We start from the raw sequence: 20,401 nt of genomic DNA, 5'->3' as shown, positions 1-20,401 counted from the left end.
GGGGAGCTAGCGGCGTCACCCACTGAAGGTATTCGCGGCTTGTAAGCCGACTTTTCACGGTAATTGAACCTAAACTTGACGGTAAAGCATCACTCGCCCTTCTTACCGAGGTACAGCGAGGCGTTCTCCTTCTTCACGTTGTCGTCCAGGTAGGTGGGTCCCAGCGTGTAGATGGGCGTGGACCCCATGCCCACCAGGATCTGCGCGATCACGAACAGCGCCACGTACAGGTTGTGCTCGTTGCCCTCCTGGTCGCGGGGGCAGGAGGCGGCGTCGGCGCGGCCGCTGGCGTTGCCGCTCATGCAGAGGCCCTCGTTGCCGAAGGACGCGTTGACCTCCTGGATCTGGTAGGGCGGCGAGATGAAGTGGGGGAGGGAGAAGAGGGCAGCGCCCGCCGCGATGAAGACGCCGCCCACCGCCAGCCAGCGAGGCCTCTGGCCCCGCCCACCGAAGTAGCTGATGAAGACGACCACCAGGAGGCTGCCGATGTCGAAGCAGCTGACGAGCAGGCCCGACTCGGAGCTCCTCAGGCTGTACCGCTTCTCGATGGTGGTGATGACGCTGCTGAGGTAGCCGGACACCATGAGCGACTGGATGAAGGTCAGGTAGCACATGCAGAACAGGAAGCAGCGGGAGTCCCGGACGAAGCCGCTCAGGTACCTCCGGCCGGGCGCGCGTATCCTCGCCAGCCCCGAGGCGAAGACCCCCGTCCCCGGCGGCGCCGGCGGCTTCCTCCTCGCCGTGTTCTTGCTCCGGCGGATCTGCGTGTTCTCCATGTACGAGCTCGGCCCGTTCAGCGCCGACTTCCCCGCCTTGGCCCTCGCCCGCTGGGACTCCTCGGCCTCGGCGGAGAGCCGGATGAACTCGGCGCTCTCCTCCGCCGTGATGGAGGCGGCGGAGGAGCCGGCCAGCGGCGTCTCCTCCTGGGGCGCCTCCTCGCTCAGAGCGGGCAGACTCTTGGATTTGAAGTCGCCGCCGGCCGTCTCCTCCGGGTCCTCGCTGGAGAAGCCGTCCTCCTTCCGGAGGGACTCGGACAACTCCGCTTCCTCGAGGTCAGCCATCGCCTTCCAGTCGAAACCTTCCTTCCTTTCTTTTTTTTTTTTTGAAGGCGTCAGAAAGAAAAAACCCTGCCCCAGTTCCAAGCGCACATTCACAGTTCAGGGGCTGCTGCCCGGGACATGTATTATTAATACGTACATGGACTCCCACTAAACACAGTCTGGCACACGGAGAGAAGAAGAAGAAGCAACAACCCGAACGGAGAGTCGACTCACACGGCTTCTGCTTATCTTAGCTGGACAGCCTCGTGTTTATCTGAAGCGTGCAGGCTTCTCCTCCTGCCACCGTCGGACCCGGAGGGAGAGAGAGAGAGAGGAAGAGAGAAAGAGAGAGAGAGAGAGTCTCAGGCCTCCTCAGCTGGACCCGTGGAGCTCCGGGTCCGGGGATCCCTGCAGAGGCTCAGCATCCCCCCCTCGGTGGCTCGTCTCTGCAGGACGCTTGCAGAGCATGCGCCGCACCGCCGACGCTCCTGCCAACAAGATCACACGGTTACAACGGCACTGCTCTCGGGTACAATACATGATGATGCTCCCAATTTTCCTCCCAGCTCCTCCTCTTCCTCCTCCTCCTCCTCCTCCTCCTCCTCCTCTCCCCAAGTCAAGGGCACCCCCCCCCCTTACCCCCCTGTGTCCCAGTATATTATCACCGCACCAGCTGTCCTCTCAGCGGGCCAGCGAGGCTGTCATGTAGTGATTATATGTCGGTGTAAATCCCTGGATATGGGCATCAAAAACAAAACAAAAATGGGAAGAAATTTTTTTTGAAGCAAATTTGTTTTGAGAGTTGTCGAGGAAAAAAGAGAGAAAGAGAGATGGAGAGGGAGAGCTGGAGAGAGAGAGATGGAGAGGGAGTCTGGTGACGGGCTGCTCAGGAAAACACCGCAGTGCTCAGCTGCTCCATGTTTTGAAAAAAACAATCGCGTCAAGCTGCAGAGAAGAAAGCAGACACCGGAACCAGGGCGCACTTCAAAATAAAAGCGCAAAACACAACGATTGGTGCCAGAATTGTGTGCGCATTTGTAAAAAATAATTATAATAAATAAATCAAGACCAAAAAAAAACAAAAAATATACACCGGTTTTGTTGCAAAACCAATGGAAATTACAATATGTAGTAACGTTAATGAATTAGAAGAAAGAAGAGAAAAACTGCGGGGACTGTGTCGCCGAATCCTATTCATAATATATTGATTTGTGGTTGTTTCCCCTGTAGATCAATACATCTAAAACATTTCATCACATAAACACAAACTGCTTAACCGCCGATGTCTACTGGTAAATTCGGCTTGGGTTGTATTCCATTTAAGTCAATTAATTCAGGCAGAACTGGGCTCAAACCCGTGCGGGCGCCCGCTTCTGTAGCTAGCCGGCTAGGTGAGTTAGCTCCCCCCCCTGATGGATAAACCATCACCATCAATGCCGAGTCTGGGCTTCACGAGCCGGACACTGCGAGGCGGCGACACGGGCCTCGACACCTCCACGTCCGGGTCACACCGGCTGCTCCGCGGAGGAACCGGCGGTTAAAACCGACACGAAAAACATTAACAGTAAAATGTCTCACCTAAAAAACATCTTCTCCCGGAGCTGCGTCAAGGCGCAGGAAGTTAGCCAGAGCAGACCGGAAACACTTCAAAATAAAAGCATAACGCGCGTCACTCAAAGAAAGAAAAGGATGAGAAGTAATACGTTTTGTTTTTGTTTATTTGACGAGCATCTTTTAACAACTTGGCAAAGTAAAACATTACATTTAAAAGCAGAAGAGAGTACGATTAAATAATAATAATTTAATAAAAAGTATAAATGCAAAACAATTCAATTTGTTTTAATGTATTTCCTTATTTTGCTTTTATAGAGTTTTCTATGTAGGGTTAGGGTTAGTTCTAACCCTAACCCTAACCCTATGCTTCTGCTCATCATATTGTGTACTAGATTACATTATTAAGACAATATTATTGATCATACCTTCACTCGCTGTGTGACGTCTGCAGCGCTTGTACCGCTGGCGGCCACCTGGTGGCGCTACAGCTCCAAGTCCTGTAAAGCAACTTGTTTCAGCTGATTCAACACAATTTTAACAATATTTTGTCTAAAGAAAGGCAACCATATCCTTCCTAGAACATAATTAAATTATCATATAATAATTATATCTGTAACATGTAAATCATCTTTATTTCAACAGCTCATTTTATACAGATTATGGAGCTCAAAACGCTGCATATTTAAAAATAAATAACCTTAAATAACAGATACAGTTATTAAAAGTGTGAGGAAGAAATCATAAAAGTGTTTAAACAAAACATAAAACATGAGAAAAAAATGTAAAAATACAACACAATAAGGAAACCGCACAGTACTCATGTAATATATTATAATATATATCATAACATATAATATATCCTAATATATATCCTAAGATATGATAATACATGATGATATAGAGTAATATATCATGATCATATATCATAATATATCAGTCAAAAAAATTGTGAAAACATGAGTTATACTGTTAGTTATAATATTAGTTATAATTTTACTTCACAGATTAATGCATCAGTGATTTATTGTTACGTAATTTAAATATTTGTGTGTGTTTCCTCTTTTTAATGATCATCGCAGTTTTAAACTACAATAAAAGCACAAGGTCTTTAACTTCCACTACATGTCATTCAAACTGATATTAATTAACCTGATTAACTGCTAATATTCTTCTGGGAGCATCGATACGATCTGAAGGAAACAGAAGCAGAAAATATTTAATCAGCAGTTTGTTTTTGCTTTCAGATATTCATGAAATCTAATCAACTTCATCACAGCACGATCCGCATGTCACGGAGGAAGAAACCCAACGCTGGAGCGTGACCAGGGGGCGTCACACACACACACACACACACACACACACACACACACACACACACACACACACACACACACACACACACACACACACACACAGGATGACAAGGTGGGTGAAAAGAAGCAGACGAGGAAGTAAAGTGGAAGGAAAGAAAGAAAGAAAGTAAAGGAATTAACGCAGGAAAGACATTTTATGTAGAATAAGAAAAGGAGAGAGGAAAGAAGATAGAAGGAAGGATGGAAGGAGGCGAGGAAAGGAAAGGAACTCTTGTTTCTAATAATCTAATAATACTGTGTGATACATGAGGATGGAGACTCCTCTGGTTGTATAGAAGTTAAGTTAAGAAACATCTCCATCGATTAAAATGCTCTACAAAGTTAAACAAAGTTAAATATAAATTCACTTTGACAGCAACAGATTTAAATGAGTGAAATCTACTCAGTGAAGTTCTGTGTTCTCCCTCCTCTCCCTCCTCTCCCTCCTCTCCCTCCTCTCCCTCCTCTCCCTCCTCTCCTTCATCTCCTTCCTCTCCCTCCTCTCCTTCCTCTCCCTCTTCTCCTTCCTCTCCTTCCTCTCCTTCATCTCCCTCCTCTCCTTCCTCTCCCTCCTCTCCCTCCTCTCCCTCCTCTCCTTCCTCTCCCTCCTCTCCCTCCTCTCTTTCCTCTCCTTCCTCTCCCTCCTCTCCTTCCTCTCCCTCCTCTCCCTCCTCTCCCTCCTCTCCCTCCTCTTCCTCCTCTTCCTCCTCTCCACTCCGCTGCGCTCAGGTTTCCTGCCGACAGCCGATAAGAAACAAAAGAGGAAGCAGCATCCCATAATCCTCTGGGAGTCATGGAAACGTGATGTAGAGACAATACAGATTGTGATCTTCATCGTGAGGAAGAAGAGTGACGGGGATTAAACTGTGAGATGAGACGTGGAGCCAGATTATGCAAAGTGATGCTGAACGGCGGTTTGTTTTTATTGATCGTTCTCATCAATATCAGCTGATGGATATGATCCATATCTCACCTCTCCAGGTGTCCACTGAAGGAAGCGCTTATTAATCTGATATTCACATCATTTAATATTTACATTAGAAAGATTCATCTGGACATGTCTGCTGCTTCTGGGAGCGTCTTTGGGTTTAAAATGTTTTAATCTAATTTAATCTCTGCTCATAAAGCACAACATACAACACAAAACTGTTCATGTGTTTGTTGACTGAAACTTCAGCTTCTTCATGACGACGTTCAGGCTTTGAAGCAGAATAAAAGTGTGTAAAGTACATAATGAAACACAAACGATGGCAGTATTCATGAAGTACAACAGATATCATAACTCAGTGAAGATGTGTGTACTTCAGGAGGCGTTTGACGTATATTTACTTTACTTTTCGTGTATTTTCTACTCCTCAGAGGAACTCATTGTTCTCTGAACATCTTCAGATACTTTAAGATGTTTTCACTACAAGAAGAAATAAAACTGATTAATAATCAAACAGTTTGATTATTAATCAGTTTATTGACAGAACAGATTGAGTTTTAGTTCAGTTTGTGTTGAAGTATTTTAAACGTTGTACACAGTACATGTATCTCTGCTTTGAGTACTTTTGATACTTCAAGTACGTGTTCCTGATACTTTTAACTGAGTAGTATTTTCAATGAGTATTTTTATTAGACATTTTACTGAAGTATCTGAATATTCAGATATTTCCTGTGAAACAGACGCGTTTAAACATCTCAGTGATGCTGCAACACAGCTGAGCTTCCTGTGATGTCACAGTGTGGACAGCTGGGGGGGAGGAGGGGGGAGGGGGGGGGGGGAGTCACTGTGGAGCTGCTCTCTCTCCTGAACACTTTGCTTCAGACAGGAAGGAGAAGAAGAGAGAGGACAGACTGCTGGAGGCAGCAGGACTCTACTGGAGGCAGCAGGACTCTACTGGAGGCAGCAGGACTCTACTGGAGGCAGCAGGACTCTACTGGAGGCAGCAGGACTCTCTTAGAGGCATCAGGACTCTCTTAGAGGCAGCAGGACTCTCTTAGAGGCAGCAGGACTCTCCTGGAGGCAGCAGGACTCTACTGGAGGCAGCAGGACTCTCTTAGAGGCAGCAGGACTCTACTGGAGGCAGCAGGACTCTACTGGAGGCAGCAGGACTCTCTTAGAGGCAGCAGGACTCTCCTGGAGGCAGCAGGACTCTACTGGAGGCAGCAGGACTCTCTAAGAGGCAGCAGGACTCTCTTAGAGGCAGCAGGACTCTCCTGGAGGCAGCAGGACTCTACTGGAGGCAGCAGGACTCTCTTAGAGGCAGCAGGACTCTACTGGAGGCAGCAGGACTCTACTGGAGGCAGCAGGACTCTCTTAGAGGCAGCAGGACTCTTCTGGAGGCAGCAGGACTCTCTTAGAGGCAGCAGGACTCTACTGGAGGCAGCAGGACTCTACTGGAGGCAGCAGGACTCTCTTAGAGGCAGCAGGACTCTCTTAGAGGCAGCAGGACTCTTCTGGAGGCAGCAGGACTCTACTGGAGGCAGCAGGACTCTTCTGGAGGCAGCAGGACTCTCTTAGAGGCAGCAGGACTCTCCTGGAGGCAGCAGGACTCTCCTGGAGGCAGCAGGACTCTCCTGGAGGCAGCAGGACTCTGCTGGAGGCAGCAGGACTCTACTGGAGGCAGCAGGACTCTCTTAGAGGCAGCAGGACTCTTCTGGAGGCAGCAGGACTCTCTTAGAGGCAGCAGGACTCTCCTGGAGGCAGCAGGACTCTGCTGGAGGCAGCAGGACTCTCCTGGAGGCAGCAGGACTCTCTTAGAGGCAGCAGGACTCTTCTGGAGGCAGCAGGACTCTCTTAGAGGCAGCAGGACTCTCCTGGAGGCAGCAGGACTCTCCTGGAGGCAGCAGGACTCTGCTGGAGGCAGCAGGACTCTCCTGGAGGCAGCAGGACTCTCTTAGAGGCAGCAGGACTCTCCTGGAGGCAGCAGGACTCTCCTGGAGGCATCAGGACTCTCTTAGAGGCAGCAGGACTCTCCTGGAGGCAGCAGGACTCTCTTAGAGGCAGCAGGACTCTCCTGGAGGCAGCAGGACTCTGCTGGAGGCAGCAGGACTCTCTTAGAGGCAGCAGGACTCTCTTAGAGGCAGCAGGACTCTCCTGGAGGCAGCAGGACTCTGCTGGAGGCAGCAGGACTCTCCTGGAGGCATCAGGACTCTCTTAGAGGCAGCAGGACTCTCCTGGAGGCAGCAGGACTCTCTTAGAGGCAGCAGGACTCTCCTGGAGGCAGCAGGACTCTGCTGGAGGCAGCAGGACTCTCTTAGAGGCAGCAGGACTCTCTTAGAGGCAGCAGGACTCTCCTGGAGGCAGCAGGACTCTCTTAGAGGCAGCAGGACTCTCTTAGAGGCAGCAGGACTCTCTTAGAGGCAGCAGGACTCTCTTAGAGGCAGCAGGACTCTCTTAGAGGCAGCAGGACTCTCCTGGAGGCAGCAGGACTCTCTTAGAGGCAGCAGGACTCTCCTGGAGGCAGCAGGACTCTGCTGGAGGCAGCAGGACTCTCTTAGAGGCAGCAGGACTCTCCTGGAGGCAGCAGGACTCTCCTGGAGGCAGCAGGACTCTCTTAGAGGCAGCAGGACTCTACTGGAGGCAGCAGTGCATGCTGGGACGCGCAGCAGCAACATGGAGCGGTCAGACGTGAAGGGAGCGTCCAAGAGGAAGAGGAGGAGGAGGAGTAAAGGCAAAGGTCAGTACGAAGTTCAGGTTGTGCCGATATGATGCTTAATATTCATGAAGTTATTATTATTATTATTATTATTATTATTATTATTGTTATTATTATTATTATCATGTTTTAATTAAATTCTCAATGATGATGATGATCAAGTGATGTACAAATACCTCATAATCATACTGAAGTAAAGTACTTCATAGATATTAAAATTATGGATCAGAAGCAACAGAGTTCTGATGTTCAGAGACGACTTCACACATAGTGTGTGTGTGTGTGTGTGTGTGTGTGTGTGTGTGTGTGTGTGTGTGTGTGTGTGTGTGTGTGTGTGTGTGTGTGTGTGTGTGTGTGTGTCTGGTAATCATAATTACAGTCGTCTAGGCAACAGGTCAGCGTTTTAGGATTACGGCCTCGTTGTTCTCCGCATGCTAATCCTCAGATTACCGCGCGCTGCTTTTGTTATTCAAAGTGCTGTAAAGCTCGTTCCATTAGCGCGCCGCCGCCGGCCGCCGCTTTTTTTGAGTGGAAACTGTGGCCTCTTTGGAAAAAATCATAAGTCAAATCCCACAATTGTTGGGGCCAGAAAGCACTTAGCTAATGCTCCGCCGCGAGCGTCCGCTAGCTGCTGCTAGCGCCTGCTGCTAGCGCTTAGCGCCAGCTGTCCCGACAGACGGCCGCGCGTCTTTTCTCAAACTCCAGCGTTCGTCTTCAGACGGGTTTAAAGTTCTGAGTCGAGTCGTACAAACGTGAAGCCGGTCGAGTTCAGAGGATGAAAATATATATTTAGTAGATATTTAGTGAGGAAACATTTACATTCTGCACTTTCTTTTCTTTTTTGTATTATTTTAGTATTTTTCAAGAATCTTTTTAGTGCATTTTTGTATTTTCTGTAAGTCATTTTTTAATTTATTTAATTTATTTATTGTATATTTCTTCTTATTTATTTTTAATTAATTTTAAAAAAATGTTGAATTATTTTTTTTTAATTTAATTTAAAAAAAAATATATTAGTATTGTTTTTGTTTGTTTTGTTTTTGTGTTTCGTATTATTGGCTACGCTTAACAAATCACAAGAAAAAAAAAGTTTTATTTACAAAAAGTTCGAGCCTTTATGCTAAGCTAGGCTAACCAGGTCCTGACCTTTGCGTAACAAAGGAACCCGTGAGGCGAGACGCAACGTGAAGCATTGAAGTCAAAGAAAACAAAACATTCATGTTTTTCTGAGGAAACTCTTTCAAACAGTGACGTCATTGAAACGTTCTTTGTGGCAGGAAATTAAACTTCTTCCTGTTTGCTGCACAAAGTCTCCAGACTGTTGAATGAGGTCTGCAGCAGGACGACAGGAGGAGTTATTGCAGCTTTTCACCACAAACTAATCACCATTTGGCTGTAAAATCCCTTCTGCTGCTTTCAGACTAAAATGAACAAACCGTCATTTGTTGGCTGCAAAATCCAGACAGAGGAAAACATTTGATTGTGTTGCTTTCAGTGAGGATTAAGTTGCTGCAACCAACAAACAGCTGCTGTCAGTCTGTGCTGGTTGTCTCTGCATGAGAGAGCTGCAATTCCACTGATGCATTCTGGGATGTCTCTTCTCTCTTCTGGCTCCGCTAGCAGCAGCAACGTGCTGCGTTGCTCCGCTAGCAGCAGCAACGTGCTGCGTTGCTCCGCTAGCAGCAGCAACGTGCTGTGTTGCTCCGCTAGCAGCGGCAACAAACTATATACAGTTTTAAAAGAGTTTTCTTACATTTTGGTTTCATGATTAAAGTTTAAAAGAAAACTACAACAATGACGCAAACCATCCCAGTCAGAGACGAATGAAGCGCTGAAAGAGGCGAAGCGGCAGCGAAGCGGCAGGCGGCTGAAAGCACCAACAGCCTGCCTCAGATTACTGCTGCCACTGTTATTATCTCTCATTGCAATTTCATTGCACATTGCCATATGTCTCCATGCAATAATGTCATCACTCATTTCCCAAATAACGATCATCAGTTGATTTGAAAGCAGACGTTAAGCTTCAGCCGCTTCTCTGGGATTTGATGGAGTTGCTGCACTGAACTACATTAAGAGTTAGACATCCAAAAAAACAGAGGCTTTGTCGTCTGTTCTCACTGTGCAGGAGAGACAATGATGTGGAGCGAGATTATTTTGGGATTTTCCAGCTTTATTTGACAGATGAGAGAAGAGAACATCACCAGTAGCGAGCTGAGAAGTCATTGAAGGACGTTGGAGTAGATTTCTGTGTGTTTTAGTAGATCTACTGATCTTTTACGGCCTCGGCTTTGAGTGCAACACCTTCAGGAAGGTTCCTCACTGAGTGAAACGACCTGGAAGAACCTCAGTGGCCACCATGAAAAGTGCTGCTTGAACTATCTAAATGAAAAGGATCTTAACCTTGCAAGTGAAGACAGAGTGAAGATCTGTTTTTATGATGGAGTCTCCAGATTTGCATCAGTTAAAGTATAAAGTTGAACATGTTGAGTCTCCACCTGCTGCGCTGTGAGTAGGGTTTGAACCTACGAGGGGAAACCCCACTGGGTTTCAAGTCCAGCGCCTTAACCACTCGGCCATCACAGCTGCTGATCCATGTCAGTACCACAGTCGTCCACAGGGGCCGCCAAAGTCAACACAAACTTAAAGGTCGTAGTTGGAGCTTTAAGTGTAATTGAGTAAGTAAAACACAGATAACTTGGCTCATTGCGTCAAAGCTTAAGTCTTCATATTATTGTGAGCAAGATTCAAACATCTGTAGGAAGACAACGAATACCTGGTCCAATGCTTTTAATGATGAAGGTCTCCATACTCGCGTCTGATAAGTTAAAGTATAAAGTTGACACATTGAGTCTTCACCTGCTGCGCTGTGAGTAGGGTTTGAACCTACGAGGGGAAACCACACTGGGTTTCAAGTCCAGCACCTTAACCACTCGGCCATCACAACTGCTCAGATGAGTCTGTGCCAAAGTCAACACAAACTTGAAGGCCATGGTTGTAGTTTTAAGTATGATTGAGTAGGTAAGACAGGTTGTAAACACAGATAATCCGGCTCATTGCATCAAAGCTTTAGTGTTTGAATGCACGAGAAGACCCAACGAATACCTGGTCCAATGCTTTTAATGATGAAGGTCTCCGTACTTCATCTGATGTCTAAGTATAAAGGAAGACAACCTGATAGATGAACCTGACACGCTGTGAGTAGGGTTTGAACCTATGAGGGGAAACCCCACTGGGTTTCGAGTCCAACACCTTAACCACTCAGCCATCACAGCTGCTGGTAGCTTCTGTTTCCACTGTCGTCCAGACGAGTCAACACAAACTGTGTCTTCGTCGTTGGAGGACGCTCCATGCTTGGTGCTGTTGTAACCACTCGTTCCTACGCAGTGACACACACAGTGACACACACACAACTGACAGAGCAGCTATTGTCATGTGAGCAAGATTCAAACACGTGTGGAAAGACCCAGTGAATATCTGGTCCAATGCATTCTCACGGTGAAGGTCTCCATATCTGCTCTGATATCTACTTAGAAGTATAAAGGTGGACCACATCGAGTCTTTACCTGCTAATCCACTTAGATTCCTCAAGATAAAACACTTTTGATGGCGACGTCTTCTCATCTAACCACCCAGAGAGTAAACGATGTAAAGAGAAAGGGTTCAGGAAATCTAATTAAAGAGGAAAATAATGAACCAAACATCTGCTGTGACAGTTTCCTCACAGCGAAGCCGTCGGTCGAGAACATTTCAAAAAGTTTCCTGATTTCTTTGCCCTTGAGGAAAGACGGTCCACATTACGAGTAAATGGAACTGCTAGCCATTAATTACGCTTAGCAAATGAGATTATCCACAGCTGTCAAACCACACACACACACACACACACACACACACACACACACACACACACACACACACACACCGGGCAGCGTGCGGGTGCTTCTGGCTTGCCATGCCTAATTTCATTATTCTATTAAAAAGGTTCATTAGCGGCTGGATGGAGAAACGTTGCTTGTGAGGTTTGATGAACACGATGGTGAAGATGAAGCTCTGCAAACCGAAGCAATCAGCGGAGGATCCCGCCGACGCCGAGGGGGTTCTGCAGGGCGCCGGACCGGCTGCCGAGCGCCGGCCCGGTGAAGTCAGGCCGAGCCCCGAGATCCCCCTGACACGCCCGGTGAGGCCCGGGGCCAACGCTGAGAGCAGAGCATGAATTTATACTTTATTTATACACCGTTCATTAACGCAAGAAAAAAACACAACGTCTAGTGTTCTGGTGTTACATCACACCACTAAACTACTGTCACTCCTTACTAGAATACTCATAAAGGAAGAGGGAAGAGGGGAGGAGGAAGAGGGAAGAAGGAAGAGGGGAGGAGGGAAGAAGGAAGAGGGGAGGAGGAAGAGGGAAGAGGGAAGAGGGGAGGAGGGAAGAAGGAAGAGGGGAGGAGGAAGAGGGAAGAGGGAAGAGGGGAGGAGGAAGAGGGAAGAGGGGAGGAGGAAGAGGGAAGAGGGAAGAGGGGAGGAGGAAGAGGGAAGAGGGAAGAAGGAAGAGGGAAGAGGGAAGAAGGAAGAGGGAAGAAGGAAGAGGGAAGAGGAAAGAGGGAAGAGGGAAGAGGAAAAGAGGAAAAGAGGAAAAGAGGAAAAGAGGGAAGAGGGAAGAGGAAAAGAGGGAAGAGGGAAGAGGGAAGAGGAAAAGAGGAAAAGAGGAAAAGAGGAAAAGAGGGAAGAGGGAAGAGGAAAGAGGGAAGAGGGAAGAGGAAAAGAGGGAAGAGGGAAGAAGGAAGAGGAAAGAGGAAAGAGGGAAGAGGGAAGAGGGGAGAGGGAAAGAGGAAAAGAGGGAAGAGGGAAGAGGAAAAGAGGGAAGAGGGAAGAAGGAAGAGGAAAGAGGGAAGAGGAAAGAGGGAAGAGGAAAAGAGGGAAGAGGGAAGAAGGAAGAGGAAAGAGGGAAGATGGAAGAGGGAAGAGGAAAGAGGGAAGAGGGAAGAGGGAAGAGGAAAGAGGGAAGAGGGAAGAGGAAAAGAGGGAAGAGGGAAGAAGGAAGAGGAAAGAGGGAAGATGGAAGAGGGAAGAGGAAAGAGGGAAGAGGGAAGAGGAAAGAGGGAAGAGGAAAGAGGAAAGAGGGAAGAGGAAAGAGGGAAGAAGGAAGAGACGTCGCAGCGAGGTGGGAGGTTCACGCTGTCTCTCTCTTCATTATGTGATGACGCGCTGACGCGTCGCCTTCAGGATCAACATAAACAAAATGATAGAAAAATGAGCTAAACGGCAGTAAAACGACCAGAAGAGCTTCTCACAGTGACTGTTTCACAAGGACAACTTATTAACACATGTTCATTTCAATCAAAAGCAATATCAGTGGTGTGTTTTTACAGTTTCAGTGAGACTCATCAGAAGTCGATTAATAGATTTTTACGACTTTATGTGAAAATAAAATGAATAAATGCTCCAGATTGTGTCCACAAAGACACGTTGTAATGATGCCAGCTGGCTCCTTTTGGTCTGTTTTCACTTGTGTTGAAGTGGAGACGCTTCTGGCCTCACACTGCGCCGTCACCTCCGACCACCTGGGTCTGAATGTGGAGCGACGCAGGGAAAAGGTTGAGAACCTCCACTGTACCTGGGATCATTTCACAAAGACACACATGTGGAGATGAGCTTTTATTATGTATAAACATGTCAGTAAACATTAGTGAAACACTGCATCTCTCTGCGTCACATGGTTTCATGTTGTTGTTGCTGTTTTTCAGAAGGAGTGTTGTCGATCGGTCCCGTGAGCCTCTGGGACGCTGGAGCGTCTTCAGCTGAGGACGCAGACAACTCAAGTAAATGTTGTTCCTCTTTGTAAGAGAGAGAGGTCAAGTAGCAGCGCGCCCTGTTCAAGAAGGTCAGTTGTGTCTTGGTTTTGATCCGCCGACAGGTACGAGCAGTCTGGAGGTGAAGGAGAACCGGGATGATGGCAGCCAGCTGGATGGAGACCGGCTCCGGAAGTACCACCCGTCTGCGTTTTGCACGACTTCCCTGAAAAGGAAGCGGCCGCCTGCGGAGGGAAAAGACCGGCTGCCCTGCCGGAGCCGGCCGGCCTGCGGACGCGCCTGCTGGGCCGCGGCGGCCCGGAAGAACGCGCTGGTGCGGCTGAACGAGCTGCGGCCCGGGCTGCGCTACGAGGTCCTGCCGAGGACCGGCCCGCCGCACGCCCCGGTGTTCTCCGCCGGCGTCGAGGTCAACGGCTTCCGCTTCGAGGGCCGAGGGCCGACGAAGAAGAGGGCCAAGATGAGGGTGGCGGAGCTGGCGCTGCGCTCCTTCGTCCAGTTCCCGGACGCGTCGCAGGCGCGCGCCGCGACGGGGAGCCGCGCCGCCGCCGCGGACTTCACATCGGACTTCACATCGGACTTCACATCGGACTTCACATCGGACTTCACATCGGACTTCACATCGGACTCTCTCCTCGGAGAGTTTGAGCTGCGTAAAAGCTGCGACCTCCTTCACTGCACCGCGGGGAGGAAGGAGATGTTTTCCAGCGTCTACAACCACCGGCGGCTCGTCCGGCTGGACTTCTCCTCTTGTGGCCCGAAGAGGCTTCTGGAGCCGCTCGGCCCGGTGGCGCTGCTGGACGAGCTGCGTCCGGGACTCAGGTACACCTGCCTGACGGAGCGGGTGCACGGCCGGCCCGCGAGGAGCTTCGTCATGGTGGTCCGGGTGGAGGGGAGGGTGTTTGAGGGGTGCGGGCCCAGTAAGAGGTCGGCCAAGGCCCAGGCGGCCGGCGCCGCCCTGCAGGCGGTTTACAGCCTGAGTCTGAGGGAGAGGAAGGTCACCGGCCTCCAGCATCAGCTGCCTCAGGTCAGTCTTCTTCTGCCTCCTCCATTCAGAGATGGCTTTTTGATTGACAGCCGATAGCTATGTGTACATATATTGCTCCTTTATGGATTCTCTCTTGTCAGAAAAAGTCGCTCAGCTGCAGATGAAAACACCTCCATGTGCGGTGTGGATACTGGAAAGATGCTGTGGCCGTGATTGTAAAGGCTCCTGTGTTCCCCGAGCTCATTATCCTCCTAAAATACAATAATCCCGAAATGCAAGTTAATGGTTTCATGTCCTGATTCTTTGTGTTGCTTTTTAATTACGATTTTTATTTGTTGGTTACGTTAAAAAACTAAAGTTAGGTTTTGGCAACAAAAAAACGTCAGATTTAGGCAACAAAACCTGTCAGGTTACGACAACTAAATAACGATAAGTTGAGGCAACACAACCACAACGAGAAACAAACTGTGTTGAACAAAGGCCAGTTTGTTGTCATCCTTTTTCATTGTCACTGTTTTCGTCCTGAGCAACACAAAAATAACAACAACAGGCAATTTGTGTTCAAGTCCCAGAAACTAATAGATTACCTTTTGGGACATTGATCCTCAACCTGCCATCATACTGAGGTGAAGAGGAGGTGAAAGAGGACATTAAAGGTCTTCATAGGTCAGCAGCTGGTAAACTGCTGATGTCATATTCCATAAAACCAGTGCGGTTAGTCGTTGACACCTCCACAGTGTTGTCACCTTTCAAACGTACTAAAGTATTTGAAGACAAACGTCTGCTCAGCAGTAGGAGGACACACAGCTGGCACATCAGGAAATGCTCTTGGTTTGTAAAGACAGAGTTCCTTCACTGAGTTCCCTCCTCGTCTCTGGCGCTTCGGGCCGGTCCTCAGAACGTCGTGGGTAAACGGGTCTGAACCCATCAACGCATCATCCAGCCTCGTGTCCTGAGGCCAGGGAGCCGGATGGCGTCTTGTGAGCGTCGTCCGCAGCATCCAAACAACTCCATTACGTCGCTGCGCCTCGGAGAAGAGTCGCGCCACGTCTTTCGTCTTTCGTCTGTCGCGCTTCATGAACGCGAGAAGCGGCTAATGCAGAACCGTTATGCCAAACACGCGGAGTCTTTATTGAACCCTGGAGGGGTTACGATGGAGAGAAAACAAACATGTCGACGCTCTGAATGGGAACAAAAAGGTGATTTGGCCTCTCGTGTCCGCCGACACGACCAAACCTCTCCAGTACGAACGGGCCGCCGGGCGGCGTGACGCGCTAACGAGCGTCTTTACGGCACATTAGCGATGGAGGAGGAGCGGCAGCCGACCGAAGAGATGGAGGTGGAGCGGGAAGCCGGTGTGAAGAGCATAATAATCCCACAGATAATTGTTTAACACACTCATTACACACGACCTTGTGCCGCCGTCAGTCCACAGCAACGTGGAGTCAGAGAGTCTCGCCACCAAGAAACGCCGGCTCTCCAAAGACCGGTTGAAATATTTAAAGTACAATAATAGTTAATGATCGTTAATCACATGAAGACTTTAAACTCTATACAGACAAACAGTCGTTTAAGGCAACTAAATAAATGATACTTCCTGTTGACATCCACCGACGGACAATATAGATGACAGAGAACGATAGCCGGTGCAAAAGAGTCTTGTTTCAGATTGAGATTAATCCAGTCAGAATAGTAATGAGTACATCTCGTGATAAGATCAGTAAGAATCCAGAGCGATAAAGAAAGAGGACCCTCCAGCCTGAGGAACTCTGTGATCAACGTTTCTTCTTCTGCAGTTCTTCGCCGAGTCGATCTTCCACCTGGTCGGAGAGAAATACTCCGAGCTGACGGACGGCTGCTCCTCTTCCTCCTCTTCCTCTTCTTCCTCCCGTCACAAAGTCCTGGCAGCGGTCGTGATGACCAGAGGTGAGTGGTGGAGACGCACAGACAGACAATTGTATAGAAAGTCAAAACCAGTCAAAAGGTATTTAATCTTCAGTCAAATAAACCAGCAGCCTCAAATCACCCAGAGAGGTCATCCTCTTCCTCGTCCCGAGGATCTTTGGCGAGGCGTTGGACACTTCCCATCTCGGCGTCTCGTTTGAATCTCACCGAACGTCTCGTCACGTCTCCAGAAATCTGAGCCGATTTAAATAAAATCTTTTCTCAACCTCTTCGTTTGCTCCAGGGCTGGAGCTCGGGTCGGCGCAGGTCGTGTCTCTGGCCACGGGCACCAAGAGTCTGGACTCGGACATCGCCGGCGACCGCGGCGCTGCGCTCAGCGACTGCCACGCCGAAGTCCTCAGCCGGAGGGCGCTGGTTCGATTCCTGTACGCCCAGCTGGAGCTGCTGCTCTGGTACCCAACAAGCCGCTCCTTATTGTCTTGTTGGGAACTTGAATGTTGTTGTTTTTTAAAGAGCTTAAAGTTGAAGCACAAGGCTGACGTAATTCAGTTTTTCTCTTATTGTCCACAAATCCTGAATTTCTAACTTCCTTCCTTGTTTGTTTTGGAATTAGCCAGAATTAGCAATGAGCTAATTTACATCTGGAGTCTCTGAATATTGACTATTGGCACAAGTCAGGTCACAGTTACTTCTGATGTTTAGAGCTTCGAGCTATTGAACTCGTTGTATAAGATGGTTTTTTGGGGGTCCCAATGGTTTCAAACTGACAAGTGATGACTAATTAACAATTGAAAAGATGCATTTTCACCACAGGGATCAATAGTTTCATCTACGTTGCAGTCAGATTTTTGTCAGAAGTTGTTCTTGTTTCTTTCTTCTCTGTCTCATGTTGGACTTCCTGTTTCTTCTCTCCTAAGTGAGTCAGCAGACGGTGAGGATCAATCCATCTTTGTACCAAATAAAGGCGCTGGCGTTGGCGTTGGCGCTGGCGTTGGCGTTGGCGCTGGCGTTGGCGTTGGCGTTGGCGTTGGCGGCGGTTTCCGCCTGCAAGACGGCGTCCTCTTCCACATGTACGTCAGCTCGTCGCCGTGTGGAGACGCTCGACTCAACTGCCCCTACGAGACCACGGCTGCATGTGAGAGCAACACGTTCAGACGACACCGACTCACAACGTTGTGTTGACGAAATCTAACATTTCTGCTTTTAAAGCGTTGCAGCTTTGCGTTTTTTGTACGACGGACAGTCCATTCGTACGTTGCTGTCGACACACTTTGCTCCCTTTAGTAATGTATTTGTTCTGCAGCCATTTTTATTCTGCACAAACCACCTTTTAATTTATTAAAAGTCATAAACTTCTGGCTTCATTAAGCAGCATCGTCTTCGTTGAATGACTGAATAAAATGTCATCTACGTCAACATAAGTAGGCGTCTATGTTTCCATCAGAATCTTTGTAAAAGCATTTTGATCTGTCTTAAATTCATGTGGGCGGGGTTATTGTGGACAATTATGTGTAATTATCAAATATTAGTAGTGGTAATAGATGAGTGAAAGTGACTAAATAAAACAAAAAGAGCTCTGTGAGGCGGTGCAGGTATGTCAGCATGATCAAAGTATCAGACACAATGATATTCTGACCTGATGGTGGCGCTACGACGAAGAGTCGGATGGTCACCAAATTTTGCACAATTAATCGTGTGAAGGCCATCGAGAACTGCACCAAATTTCATTCCAATACATGCAATGGTTGTGCAGATATTTCACTCAGCAACGGCAGAAGTGAAAGCTGTGGTGCTGGGGGCCAAAAGTCAGTCATTCATCCTCTGGGGAACATGAATGCATGCCGTGACTGTTGACGTAATCTATCCGTTAATTATCTGGATCAAAGCGTCCAACGTTGTCATCGATAGAAAACATTATGAGTCACCTTCTCTCTCTGTTCAGATCCCAGCAGGAGGTTCCACTGCCACCTCCGGGTGAAGGTGGACGGCGGCGAGGGGACGCTGCCCGTCACGCCGCGGAGAGCCAATCAGAACCGGGGCGGTGTGTCGCCGGGCAAACCTCTCGTCACCATGTCCTGCACTGACAAGCTGGCAAAGTGAGTTTATAATCAGCCCTGGAGGTGTGTTCTGATATTTAATGACGTAGGATGGGTTGAGTTTTGGAGGCATTTCAGGTGATAGTTTAATAAAATGTGCATTTATTATTTTTTCTCTAAAAAACTCTTTCATACTCTTTCATTCCTACATATATCTTAAGTGTTTGTTCACAGCGCATTCAGAGCTGGGTTTATTTAATCATTTGATTACAGAAGATATCCTGTTTATCTTGTAATATCGTCAACTAGCCGACACTTTTACCCAAACAACAAGAATCAAGAAAGTAGAAACTTCTTCAAGAAAGCCAAACTACAAAGTGCCATCAGTGAAAGCGCTTCTAAAGTATTTTTGATGGTTTGTCTCGACAGGTGGAGCGTCGTGGGCCTCCAGGGCGCTCTCCTGTCTCACCTGGTGGAGCCGGTTTACCTGCACAGCCTGACGGTGGGGACGCTCAGCCACACGGGTCACCTGGGCCGGGCCGTGGCACGCCGCCTGGCGCCCGTCAGGCGCCTGCCCTTCCCGTACCGACGGCAGCAGCTGCTGCTCGGCTGTAGGTCAAAAATGATTTGACCCCAGGACACGAACGATGAAAAATATCCCCGCCCTCTTCTCACGACGCGGTCTTCTCTCAGGTCTGAGCGGCGGCGAGGTTCGGCCGGCCGGCAAGGCGCCGAGCGTCAGCGTGAACTGGAGCCGGGGCGACGGCGGCCTGGAGGAGGTCAGCACCTCCACGGGGAGGAGGAAGGACTCGGGGACGCCGTCGCGGCTCTGCAGGCGCTCCATGTTCGCCCGATGGCAAAAGCTGCAGCAGCAGGTGAGCCAGAGGCGCCGAAACCTCGTCACGAGGCCAAGAAACAAGAAGCAACGCAGCAAAACACAGTGATGAAGAAATGAAGTGATGAAACAGAGGAGGAGGTGGACTTAGAGGCTGAATAGACCTTTCTCCTTGCCGATACTTTGATTTGTGAAACTCGGGTGTGACCAATAACATCATTGACCATTTAGATGCAGCAGCTCCGGGTCACCGGCGAGGTCTACAGGGACACCGAATGTGATTAGTTACGCCTTTGCTTTTCGCGCATTGGCAAGTCAAAATGTCTGCCGTGTAAAATGGCGATTTTCATGGGACAGGTGTCATTTTGAGGAGGCTGAGAAGTACGACACATGATTGATCGATGTTATTTTTAGGCATTGGCCAAGTCGAGCTGTGACAGTGACTCATGTTTCTGTCTTCTACCTTCTCAGTTGAACGGCGCAGGAGCAACACCGGGGACATATTCCGGATCCAAGATGGCCGCCGGACGCTACCAACGGGCCATGCTGCAGTTCACCAGCGCTCTGCAGGGCGCAGGGCTGGGAACGTGGGTCAGGAAACCAGCAGAATTGGGTCACTTCAACGTCAATGTATGAATAACATGTTTGTTGAAAAAGAGTGATTATGAAGATGCGAAGAGTTTTTGTTTTTGTTTGCGAGTGCGTGGACGAGGTACAGAGGATGTGATGCTAGATTGAGAAGAAAGTTGGTCATTTCACCCTTTATTCATCTCCCATGAGAAATGATGAGCTGATTGGAGGGACAAGTGAAGCATTTCAGAAAAGAAAATCAAATTTAGACAAACGTTAGAGTAGATTTGTCGGTGTGTAACGTTAGCTTCAGTTGCCTCAAAGCTGCTAACTTCAGACCAGCTCGTCTGGCCACCGTGATGCTGAAACTACTTTCATATTGAAGACATGTCATGCAAGTTTAACAGTGTTTGAGTCAAATTCAACAAAACGCTTATTGTTAACTTGCAAAGAAATAGCAACATAGCTGCACAAGTAAATGTGTAAAGCATATTATATAGACCGTAATACTTATTATCATCTGATATCTGGAACTTCTATAGCTAGTATTAATGAAATACAATTTTTTGGGGGACAAAACTGCTAAAAATTTGCAACCAAATTCTCTTGGACCCTTCTGATTTGTTGTGTTAAACGTGACTGTTTGCTGCCCCCGTGTGGACAGCGTTAG

The 20,401-nt window shown here is 48.4% G+C and overlaps 2 protein-coding genes and 3 non-coding genes across 5 annotated transcripts in view; 1 reads left to right on the top strand and 4 right to left on the bottom strand.

The window, feature by feature from the left end:
• The window catches only part of slco5a1a (solute carrier organic anion transporter family member 5A1a), a 14,314-nt gene extending 11,662 nt beyond the window's left edge, over nucleotides 1-2,652 (bottom strand). Inside the window, exons 1-2 of the mRNA XM_068571090.1 lie at nucleotides 2,619-2,652; nucleotides 107-1,528 (exon numbers count right to left, since the gene is read on the bottom strand). Of these exons, the coding sequence (XP_068427191.1) occupies nucleotides 107-1,061 (955 nt within the window). The 5' untranslated portion in view covers nucleotides 1,062-1,528; nucleotides 2,619-2,652. The remainder of the gene's footprint in view (nucleotides 1-106; nucleotides 1,529-2,618) is intronic.
• On the top strand, nucleotides 1,507-20,401 carry LOC137802956 (double-stranded RNA-specific editase B2-like). Its single transcript, XM_068601179.1, has 13 exons — nucleotides 1,507-1,569; nucleotides 7,455-7,611; nucleotides 13,335-13,409; nucleotides 13,505-13,936; nucleotides 14,006-14,424; nucleotides 16,182-16,311; nucleotides 16,574-16,742; nucleotides 17,208-17,425; nucleotides 18,233-18,386; nucleotides 18,756-18,937; nucleotides 19,020-19,201; nucleotides 19,633-19,752; nucleotides 20,396-20,401. The coding sequence occupies exons 1-13, from the start codon at nucleotides 1,507-1,509 to the stop codon at nucleotides 20,399-20,401; spliced, it is 2,307 nt and encodes a 768-aa protein (XP_068457280.1).
• Nucleotides 10,092-10,173, bottom strand: trnas-uga (transfer RNA serine (anticodon UGA)). The gene has a single exon. It is a non-coding gene; the product is annotated as a tRNA-Ser (tRNA).
• On the bottom strand, nucleotides 10,453-10,534 carry trnas-uga (transfer RNA serine (anticodon UGA)). The gene has a single exon. It is a non-coding gene; the product is annotated as a tRNA-Ser (tRNA).
• Nucleotides 10,781-10,862, bottom strand: trnas-cga (transfer RNA serine (anticodon CGA)). The gene has a single exon. It is a non-coding gene; the product is annotated as a tRNA-Ser (tRNA).

Source organism: Clinocottus analis, unplaced genomic scaffold (genome assembly GCF_023055335.1).
Source record: "Clinocottus analis isolate CAN_PGR_092001 unplaced genomic scaffold, fCliAna1.0.p SCAF_11, whole genome shotgun sequence".
Classification (NCBI taxonomy): Eukaryota; Metazoa; Chordata; class Actinopteri; order Perciformes; family Cottidae; genus Clinocottus; species Clinocottus analis.
Note: the sequence above shows the minus strand (reverse complement) of the source record. Positions and strands in the feature narration are given on the sequence as shown.